The following is an 11,708-nucleotide window of genomic DNA, read 5'->3' on the forward strand; positions in this document are numbered from 1 at the left end:
TAAAAAAGAAGGAATTCTTACCATTTGCAACAGCATGGATGGAACTGGAGAGCATTATGCTAAGCGAAATAAGCCAGTCAGAGAAAGATAAATATCACATGATCTCACTCATTTGTGGAATATAATGAACAACATAAACTGATGAACAAAAATAGATCCAGAAACAGAGAAGCATTGAACAGACCTTCAAAACCTCAGAAGGAAGGAAGGGGAGGGTGGAAGTGGGAGTAAGAGATCAACCATAGGCCTTGTATGCATGCATATAAGCCTAACCAATGGACACAGACAGTAGGGTGCTGAGGGCATATGCTGGGAGGTGGGAGCGGCCGGGGAGAAGTCAATGGGGAGGGGGGGAAGGAGACATATGTAATACTTTAAACAATAAAGAATACAAGTTAAAAATATTGGAAGTGTGTCACTAGATTGAGAATTTAGGAAGACCACTGATAAAGTATAGGAGAAAATACATAACACTGAGAAATTAAGATGTTGGAAGTTGACCAGGGAGCACCAGTAAGTTCTTTTGAGAAGTCTGACCTTTAAGGAGAGGAAGAAAATTGAATGGTATGTTTGGGAGTAGGATAAAGAACTGAGCGGGAGGTTTCATATGTATGTTCCGTTGATTTGATGGCTCTTTGATTCTGTTTTAGGATCAGAAGACTTAAGCATGGTAAACTGAAGGGAAGGAGCCAGAAAGGAGAGAGGGTGAAGCTCCAGGTGAGAGACTGAGTGATTCATGGATCAGGAGTAAGGGGCAGGGTGAAAAGAATGAGATGTTATTGATTTTCACCTTCTAGAAGTGCATCTAAGGGAGGTGGAGGAGCACAATTAGAGTGCAGTTTAGGGACAAAAAGAAAGAATATGGAAAGGATTCCCACCTACTTGATCCATTTTCTCTGGACAGTAAGACTTCCAGAGTGAAGAGCTTGCAAAAGAGAATAGGAGGTTAAATGCATAGTAACTATTTGGAATAGCTACTTTGGGGACTGCAAAAGAAATTGCTAGGCAGGACTGAGAATCCAACAGAGGTTAAAATCCAAACTTCCTTAGCTGTATTAGCACAGTTATATAATTTTCTCCCTCAGTCCTCTGCAAATCAGAGCAGAAAGAGACTACCAGATTTTCTTGGAATATTTAATCTTAACATCCAAAAGCAGTAGGAGTATCACATACATGAATTTCACAGAAAAGCACTTCAAAAGAGGTATTAGCAGATTTTGAGAGGCAGGATTAATTAATATGTTGATGTTGTGCCTTTACACACACTTATAAATTTGGAAACACAGAGGCCACAAAGATAAAAAAGTATAACCTCTATGAAAAACACCAATAACAAACATCCTATCACTGGATGTATCTGTCTCAGAGTATCAAATTCTATCTGTCCATGAGATAAATGCTAAAAACGAAGGGAAACTCATAAAAAGTTTTGATTTTCACAACATTCTCTAGAAAAACTTAAAAGTGATCCCTCAAAAATGGGGTGGGATAGACTTTTAAAATATTACCAAAATCTCTAGAAGTGCTAATATTGTCTACTTCAAAATCTCAGTAAACTTGAGGTTATTAACTCTGTGTTATAAAGTCAAAATATGATTTTAAAAAATTTAGTTTGGCTTTTATCTTTCTCTTGGAGTCAGTCCTCATTTGTGTTCAGTGCCTATAAATAAAATAAAATAACTCAACAGCAAATACAAATTTCTTTTTTTTCTTTTCTTTGCTATTGGCTATTTGTGATGTGAGAAGGGGACTAGGATATATGTTGTGCTTTAGGGGCTAGAAAACAGGTTGGAAGTGCCATTCTGACACTAGTCCAAGACTGAAAGAGAGAAAGAAGAATACTCATCCTAAGAATTTCTCACTTTTTTAAAGGGAAAAAATAAGAATAAAAGTAGAAAGTAGATTTGGGTATGTTTATACATGTGTGTTAAAGTTCAAGTCCAAAAATGTCTGGCTCTAACATCTACAAGTGACTTCTTCAAAGTAGAATGCATTTTAACCAGATGCTGCCATCTACTGGACAACATATAAGAACTCTGCGCTTGCCTGATTTAAAAAAAAAGCATTCATGGAGAGACACAGGGCAAGAGATTTCTGTTTTTCTCTTTGCATCATAAGCCTGAAGAAACAGTAATACAATAAAATTGTCTCTTCATTTTGGTGAACTGGTCAAGTGTGAGTTAATCAAAATGTATGGAAACATTTGGTTCACCTCACTGTCTTTTATTCCCATTTCTTGTATATCAACCCTACTTATATATCTTATCTGCTTCACCAATACATAATAATCAATTTTATAAACCTTATAAATAATAAATACATATAATTTAAATGAAATGAAGGTAAACATAAATAAATCTCATTAATCTTATCTGCTTTGCCAATATGTAATAACTACGAATTCAAAATCTAAAAATTGAAACTGAAACTCCAGCTTTCAGCTTATTAAATCCACCTAATTTCCATGTTAGAACATTAGTACTAATCTAACATGAGTGTAACTATCTATAGGGCCTATAGCAGTCATGTGACTCTAGAGATACAACAGTGAGCTCTACAGGTTTAAGGCAAATATACATGCCATGATCTTTAAAAATTAATGTATTTGATGTTCTGACTTAATTTTGAAAAAAGGGCAAAAGTTTTGTACTCCCAGGCCAAAAGTTCACTTGGTAGTGAACTCTGACTGAAAAGGTTAAAGTCAAAAGGCCACCATTGATCCTTTCATTTATTGCCTCATCCATTAGCTCTACTTTCTAAAATGCTGGGTTTCCCTGAAAAAAGTATACACACTTTGAATAATTATTCATCCCAATGGGTTAAATCTAAAAAGAAAAAAACATCAATTGAGCTATCAGTTGTTAAAAGTGTGCATACATTTTTGGGGGACATACGCTGAAATGTTATAGCATCCAGAACCTCATTCCTGACATTGTCCATGTTTTTTATTTGGAATAGGGGTGGAGAATCAGTTTTATGAAGGTGAATTACAGACAGACATGAAAGAAAATATGAGAAGTTTAACTTTTAGACAGATTATCTTCATACAAGTCTTTAGACATTTAAGTTAGTAAAAAAGCTTCTATATATATAAAAGCCTAATATGCTAAGTGTCCGACCGATCAACCCGTCGCTATGATGAGCAGTGACCACCAGGGGTCAGACGCTCCAACTGGTAGGTTAGCTTGCTGCTGGGATCCTGATTGGGACTGGGCAAGAAGCCCTGATCAGCTCCGATTGCTGGCCAGGCCGAGGGACCCCACCCATGCATGAATTTGTGCACCAGACCTCTAGTTTTTATCAGAAGTGCTTTGCAGTCTTTTTTCTTAAATAATGTAGTCATTGCTGAACAGCTCTCAGAGAGAGAAAAACATGTTATTCAAAAAAAACTTTTTGAAAAAGACAATATACCTGTTCTAATAAAATGCATTACAAAGCTATAATAATAAAAACAGTGAAATACTAATATCAGTGCAGGCAGAAATATTAAGACAGACTAAGAAGAATACATCACTTCTGGGGTATTCTTGCCAAAAATGCATAACCTCCATCGAATCAAGAGAAAATATCAGACAAACTTAAGTTGGAAGATATTTTATAACATAACTGACCAATACTCTCCAAACATGTCAAGATCATAAAGACAAGGAAAGACTGAGGAACTGTCACCGACTGCAGAAGACTAGGGGGACAGGACACTAAATGGCAATATGGGATCCTAGATTGGATACTAGAAAGTAAAGAGGACATTCATGGGAAAACTGATGAATTTTAAGGTCTGTAGTGTAAGTAATAGTATTATACCAATGTTAATTTCTTAGTTTTCATCATTATACTAAGGTTATACAAGATGCTAACAGAGGGAAAGCTGAATGAGAAGTATACTGGAGCTCTATATATTATTTTGTAACTTTTATGTAATTTTAAAATTATTTCAAAATAAAAAGTGTGGGGTTTTCTTTTTTCAACAAAACAGAGGCATAAAACAATGACCATTTTATTATGCTCATGATTCTGTGGGTCAGTAATTTGAGGGACACCACAGGAACCATTTTCTCTGTTCCATCATGAATGGGGCCTCGGCTGGGTTGGCTGCATTCTACTGGGATCATAGGTGTACCCTTGGCTATTATGTAAATGGAATTTGCTAGAGAGGAAATGTCCAAAATTGTTCCTTCATTCAGATGTCCAGCACTAAGATAGCTGGAATAGTCAGTGTATTAGTTTCCTAGGGCTGCTGTAACAAATTACTATGGGCTGGGTGGCTGAAAACAACAGGAATTTATTCTCTCGTAGTACTGGAAGCTAGACATCTTAAATCAAAGTACTGGCAGGGCCATGCTCCCTCTGAAGTCTCTGGAAAAGAATCCTTCCTTGCCTCTTCCTAGCTTCTTGTAGCTCCAGAATCCTGGTGTTCCTTGGTTATTCCAATCTCTGCCTCTATCTTCACATGGCCTCCTTCCCTATGTCATTGTTTTTCTGCCTCTATTAGTCTTTTCTTTTTATAAGGACACCAATTACTGGATTTAAGGCCCAGTCTAGTTTAGTATAACCTCAGCTATACTAATAAAAGGGTAATATGCTAATTAGACCAGGAGACTGGACATCTTCCAACCGTCTGACTTCCTTCCAGACAAAGCCATGGTGGCGGGGGCCAAGGCAGAGGTGGTTAGGGGCCATGAGGCCAGCAGGGGAGGGCAGTTGGGGCCATGAGGCCGACTGGGAGGGCAGGTGGGGACCATCAGGTGGGCCAGGGAGGGCAGTTGGGAGCCATCAGGCCAGCCGGGGAGGGCAGTTGGGGGCCATCAGGCTGGCAGGGAGGGCAGTTGGGGGCCATCAGTCTGGCCGGGGAGGACAGTTGAGGGCCATCAGGCTGGCAGGGGAACAGTTAGGCGGCGATCAAGCCGGTAGGCAGGCAAGTGGTTAGGAACCAGTGGTCCCGGATTGCGAGAGGGATGTCCAACTGCCTATGCAGGATGGGGCCTAAACCGGCATCCCCCGAGGGGTCCCGGATTGGTAAGGTGCATGCCAGGCTGAGGGACCAATCCTCCTGCACGAATTTCATGCTCAGGGCCTCTAGTCTTAACTAATTACATATGCAGAGATCCTATTTCCAAACAAGGTCACATTCTGAGGTTCCATGTGGACATAAATTTTGGAGGGACTACTAAGCTCACTATAGGCAGAATTGCTCAGCATCATTCTCTCTCTGCATGGAGTTGGCCCAAGCAACTTCTGAGCTCTCAATGCTGGGGCAGGAAAGGAATAGACCTAAAGGAATTTCATCCACATCAAAGTTCATGCTAAAGAGTTGCAGCAGGTTCCTGGGATTCTAAAGTGTTAGACACTCCTTTTGTTAAAAAAAAAAAAAAAATGGATTCCAGGATTCTCAGAGAAATCAGAGGTCCCTGCTTAGAGCCAGTCTAATGCCCAAGCAATACTAGATAACCACTTATGTGATACTAGAGGCCCAGTGCACGAAATTCATGCACTCTAGGGGGTGCCTTAGCCTGGCCTGTGCCCTCTCACAGTCCAGGAGCCCTTGGGGGATGTCTGACTGATGGCTTACGCCCGCTCCTCACAGGGAGCGGGCCTAAGCCAGAAGTTGGACATCCTTAGCGCTGCCACAGAAGCTGGAGAGGCTCCCGCTACTGCTGCTGCGCTTGTCAGTTGTGAGCCCAGCTTCTGGCTGAGCGGCACTCCCCCTGTGGGAGCGCACTGACCACCAGGGGGCAGGCAGTTCCTGCGTTGAGCATCTGCCTCCTGGTGGCCAGTGCACATAATAGCGACCAGTCATTCCACCATTCAGTTGATTTGCATATTAGTCTTTTATTATATAGGATAGGTTAAAGGATTTCAAAAGTTTCCTGCCAAAAAATACCAACAGCTTCCCAAATCCCTAAAATTTTCACCACTATATACCAGGCAAGTAAGTTAAATAGATTACATGGCTCCATAATAGTTCTATATAAAAAGAAAAATAAGGAGGAGGAGAAGAAAAAGGAAGATGAAGAGGAGAGAAATCACAAATATACATACACACAAGGGAGGAAATAGAAACATGTGTGCAAAATTAATGGACTGGTCTCAAAAGAGCAGGTTTGTTAGAGAACAAGAAATAGGACAAATCAGTAATGGATTTTTATGAAAGGGGTTGCAGAGGCCTGAGTGAGATACTTTGTGGGAAGATCCTCGGCCATTAGGGAACTGCCTGCATACACTGGGTGTCTAGAGGCATCTAAGACACACTGGAAGTAAAGGCAAACACATACTTTGTCTTTTTCCCAATTTTTCACTGCCTTGTCCCCCTACCCTTGAGCAGATATAAGTTCTTAAAAACTCTGAAACATACCTAACCTTAAGGTAGTTCCATATAATCCTACCTAATGTGATAATTTCCTCTAATGAAGAATTAAACTCATGAAGAAAAAGAAAAAAATAACTGAATTTGGAATTTTACCTTAATCCAAACATTCTATGACTGAGATAAAAATAAAGATGAATTAATTTTACTCACCAACAGTTTGTTCTGATGCAGCAGTCAAAGCTAGAAACTTTTTTGTATTTTGCATTTCTTCATTACTTGGCAAAGCTTCCCTATGTTTTGCAGACTAATGAAAGAGAAATTAAAGTTTAAATATGAGAAAAGAAAGCAACATCGGCCCTTGCTGATGCTCAGTGGTTAGAGCCTCGGCCCAAGGACTGAAGGGTTGCAAGCTTAATCTCACGTGCAGGAGGCAACCAATCACTGTATCTCTCTCACGTCAATGTTTCTCTCTCTCTTTCTTCCTCTCCCTTCCACGCTCTCTAAAAAAAATCAATGAAAAAAGTATCCTCGGGTGAGGATTAACAAAAAAAAAAGAAAGCAGCATTGACATTTTGTTAAATTTCAACTTGGTTTCCAATCTTGTACATACAAACAATAAGATTTAGGTCATTTTTATTCCTTTAATTAGGAATTCTATTAATGTTTCCTGTCCCCACAAAATTCTGTCAAGTATTCCCAAATTGAGTCACATATAAGGTCCAACATTATATCATAAATAGGGGCCCAGTGCATGGATTTGTGCACTGGTGGGGTCCCTCAGCCTGGCCTGAGGGGGTTGGGCATAAACTGGTTCTCTGACATCCCTCAAGGGGTCCTGGATTGCAAGAAGGCGCAGGCCAGGCTGAGGGACCCCATCAGTCATGATCGGGGCCAAGGAGGGACTGCAGAGGGGCTCTAGGGCGTGCCCGGCCCTTCTCACCCAGTCCCGATTGGGGCCAATCAGGAATGGCCAGGGAGGGATCTTGGAAGATTGGCCAGCGGAGAGGGACTACAAGAAGGCTCCAGGGCATGTCCAGCCCATCTCACCCAGTCCGGATCCCAGACCCCAGTTGGAGCGTCTGCTCCCTGGTGGTCAGTGCACGCCATAGCAACTGGTCAGTCACTTAGCATATTAGGTTTTTATTACATAGGATTACCTTACTTAAATTTACTTAAGTTTCTGTTTAATATTTCTTTAACTAATGAGTAACCTAAAAGTACATTATCAAATTACAATTTCAGGACATTTCAAGATTACTACTGTATTTTATTATGTTTCCAGTTGTAATTCTTGTTTCCAAGCAAGTAAAAAATCTGCTTTGAAATTCAACAGGAATAAGTGATAGGTAAATTTTTTTCTGTTAAAATTTACACTAATTATTTCTCTAGTTTAAAGCACTGCATTTTGTAGGTTCCTTTCTTTCCATCCCAGTGGTCTTCCTGGGAACTTATAAAAATACTAGAGGCCCGGTGCACAAAAATTTTTCATCCCAGTGGTCTTCCTGGGAACTTATAAAAATATATTCTTAGTTACCATGTTGTTTATTCATATTATTGTCAGGAAAATTTCCTCTGAAGTTACCTCATTTGATCAGGAGAAATGTATCAAAAACAACCAGTTATTTCAATGTTCCTTACCCTAAAAGTTCTCTTCCTTTGAGAGGGAAAATTAAGTGCAAGCCAACAGCTATATATCAAGTCAGTGCCAATATCTGATCAATATCCGCCCCTCAATACTATGGAGAATAAGAGGTCCGAGAAAGCCAAGGAAAGTTAATCGAGCACTAAAAATACTGAGACAGAAGCAAAGAGAGGTGGTCCCAGACCTCAAGCACTTTAAAACTTCCTGAGGAGATCTTGACCAGAATATGAAATGACTTCCTCACTTGTTGGTCACAAAAGTTTACTCAAATAATAATTAGAAACAGGATGCCTACTGGGCTGTTGGTGGGGAATGAACACACCAGTGCCAATGCAGTGCCTAAAATCTGGAATGCTGAAGTTACCTTCCTCCACAAAATAAATCAATAAAAGCAGACCACATCAGTAACTACCACAGTCTGTGCTCTTCTTACTTATCACAGAGGAAATGGCTTCTTACATGTCAGCATGTGTTTATATAATTCTTACCTTAAGGTCTTCCCATAGCTTTATTCTCATTTCTAGACCTTGCTTCTTAACTTCTTTTTCTCTATATTGTTTCTTCATCAATATTTTATCAAGCCTGTTCATCTTCTGAATCGCATCTTGAAGTTGAGAATCGAATTCTTTTAATTTGGGTTCATCTATATTGTGTTGAAAGTAGGAATAAGCTTGAAGTTTAAAAAAACCATAAAGCTTTGTTTTGTTTTTACTATTTCTTCTTTCATTCAACAAATATTTATGGCTGATCGTAATAAGTAACATTGAGTCAAGTATCTTGATTCATAGGTGCTTTCACATGTAGTTTTTCACATAATTATCTAAAAATCCTGTGAAATAGACATGTATCTCTATTTTACAGCTGTGATAACTGGATCCTTTTAAATAGCTAATATATTACAGCACTGAACCCAGAAGTGGGTCTTGTGTGATTTTAATTCCCAAATTATTTCTCCTTTATTCTGCTATACCTTCTATATTCATATAATTAACAAATAAGGAATAATACAAAAACCCTATCTTAAAGCTGCTTCAGACTAATTGAGAGAGAAGGCATGTACGCTATAGATACAGTGAAATGGAACTTGTCATGCTAGTGACACAAAATGGTTCCAACATATAGAAACTAATACAGAAAAGTACTCCATGTAACCAGACACCTTTTACCTATGCCCTTCCCACTTGTTCGATTTTCTTGAGGTACCTAAAAATGTTCTTGAGTTGTGGATAATTGGAAGTAACTTATTTGAAATTAGGGACTCTATAGAATTTTCATCATTCAAGTTTTAAGTTACTTCCTCTGTGAAGTCTGATGAAAGATGATCATCTGGCAATGAGCATAACTGCTCAAACTCTGAAGGCTCAGCCACCCTAGTTTAGATCATTAGAAATGGCATATTATGCTAAGAAAGGCCAAATTTTGCAACTTTTGAAAATCCAAAGAGTTCAATTATGTTTTTCTATAATGTATATTACTTCCTCTTTAAGGAAATTAAAACATTTTCAGAGGGAATAAGCTTATCCAAAAAGAATACTGATCATATTAATAAGGAGGCTCTGCACATTTTTATGCGTATGTACTTCAAATGCAATAGCCTCTAGTTCTAATTCCCAGCCGCAAATCCTAGCATGCTCAGGCTCCATGTACAGAGGTGGTCTATAGAGCAGGCATTTTGAAGTAACTCATCATGCAGTACTGAAACAACATTAAATACAATGTAAACTGGGTTACAGCTCATCTCAACTACAATACCTGTTTCCTGATGACTATAATCCTGAATCACCTGGCCTTACTTTGAAAGCTAATATCATTCCAAATTTATACGAACTCAGCAGTTTTCCGAGTTTATGAATCTCACCTTCTCTTGCAGGGGTGGGGAACCTTTTTTCTGCCAAGCGTCATTTGGATATTTATAACATCATTCGCCATACACAATTATCAACTTAAAAATTAGCCTGCTTATATTTGGTCAAACATTTAATTAACTCACCCCTAATGCCTTGGCAGGGCCAGATCAAATGATTTCATGGGCCTTCCATGGCCCGTGGGCAGATGTTCCCCACTCCTGCTTTATAGCCTTAAAAGTTACTCAGAATCCAAAGTAGCTTTTATTGATGTGAGTTATATCTATTGATAATTACAATATTAGAATCAAAACTGAAAATATTGTAAACATTTATTCATTTTTAAATAAATATGTTATTACTAATTATATGTTAACATAACTATAATACTTTTTAAAAAATAACTATATTTTTCAAAAAAATACTGAGAATAGCATTGTTTTAATTTTTTAATATCTGGATTAATAGAAGATAGCTGAAATCAAATCAATCTAGAGCAATCTGTCATTTTAGTTAAAGTACACAAAGAAAAGTTGGCCACACAAGACATATAGTAGGAAAGAAAAAGAGAAATTTAATAGCCTTTTCAGATAATGGTGAATATTCTTCTTTGACACTATATAAAAATTTAACAAGGGGTGGTTTCTAAAAGGTTAGTTGTAATGTAAAACCTGTAACCATATTAGTGAACTTTTTGTATTTGTTCCATTAAAATCCATGGATCTATCTTTCATGTTAAATGGGTCTTTTACCCTGCACTGGTCAGTTGGAAAACAGTGGTTCACTGAATTATGTAGACCTTCAAATGTTAACACATTTCAGTATACATCAAAAAAAATCACATTTGTGAAGATGGCCACCAATTTTTTTTTTTTTTCAGAAAAGTCTAAGTATTAGGAAGTTGTCAAGCTCACATGGACATACATAAGTTTTCTAAAATTCCACCTTTCACTTAAAAGCTCAAATTTTATCATTGACAAAAAATACTGTCAGATGTCTTCTTTGAGGTAATGTATTATTAATGTATATCATTTCTTTTTTTTAAAAAATGTATTTTTATTGATTTCAGAGAGGAAGGGAACAGAAGATAGAGACATCAATGATAAGAGAGAATCACTGATCAGCTCTCTCCTGCACGCCCCCCACTGGGGATCGAACCAGCAATCTGGGCATGTGCCCTGACCAGGAATCCAACCCTGAACTCCTAGTTCATAGGCCAAGACTCAACCACTGAGTCACACTAGCCAGGTGATTTTTAAAAAAATGAATGCCAAATACCCAAGTCTGAAGGATAATAGATTTTCTGTCGGTCATTCTTTCAAGTGAAAATGGTGTTCCAGCCCTGACCGGTTTGGCTCAGCGGATAGAGCGTCGGCCTGCGGACTCAAGGGTCCCAGGTTCGATTCCAGTCAAGGGCATGTACCTTGGTTGCAGGCACATCCCCAGTGGGGAGTGTGCAGGGGGCAGCTGATCGATGTTTCTCTCTCATCGATGTTTCTAACTCTCTATCCCTCTCCCTTCCTCTCTGTAAAGGGGGTATGGGGGACATCTGTAACACTGTCAAAAATAAAATAAATAAATAAATAAATGGTGTTCCATTTAAAAAGTGGCCACTTCAGTTCTCAAACTATCACACAAGTACTTTTCCTCAGCACAACCTTCACATTTTGGTATACTAGTACAGCAGAATTGTTTTGTTTTGTTTTGGGGGGGGGGGACAAATTTTTATTTTTTATTTGTTTAATTAAATCTTTATTTTTCAGATTATTACATTGGTTCCTCTTTTTTCCCCCCATAACTCCCCTCCTCCCAGTTCCCACCCCACCCTCCGCCCTCACTCCCCACCCACTGTCCTCATCGATAGGTGCACAATTTTTGTCCAGTTTCTTCCCGCATCTCCCATTCCCCTTTCCCC

At 38.7% G+C, this 11,708-nt stretch overlaps 1 protein-coding gene across 1 annotated transcript in view; it reads right to left on the reverse strand.

Moving 5' to 3' along the window:
- FSIP1 (fibrous sheath interacting protein 1) overlaps nucleotides 1-11,708 on the reverse strand; it is a 182,372-nt gene that overhangs the window by 160,230 nt on the left and 10,434 nt on the right. Inside the window, exons 4-5 of the mRNA XM_014534772.1 lie at nucleotides 8,438-8,592; nucleotides 6,518-6,611 (exon numbers count right to left, since the gene is read on the reverse strand). Coding sequence (XP_014390258.1) covers nucleotides 6,518-6,611; nucleotides 8,438-8,592 — 249 coding nt within the window. The remainder of the gene's footprint in view (nucleotides 1-6,517; nucleotides 6,612-8,437; nucleotides 8,593-11,708) is intronic.

Source organism: Myotis brandtii, unplaced genomic scaffold (genome assembly GCF_000412655.1).
Source record: "Myotis brandtii unplaced genomic scaffold, ASM41265v1 scaffold133, whole genome shotgun sequence".
In the NCBI taxonomy this organism is placed as follows: domain Eukaryota; kingdom Metazoa; phylum Chordata; class Mammalia; order Chiroptera; family Vespertilionidae; genus Myotis; species Myotis brandtii.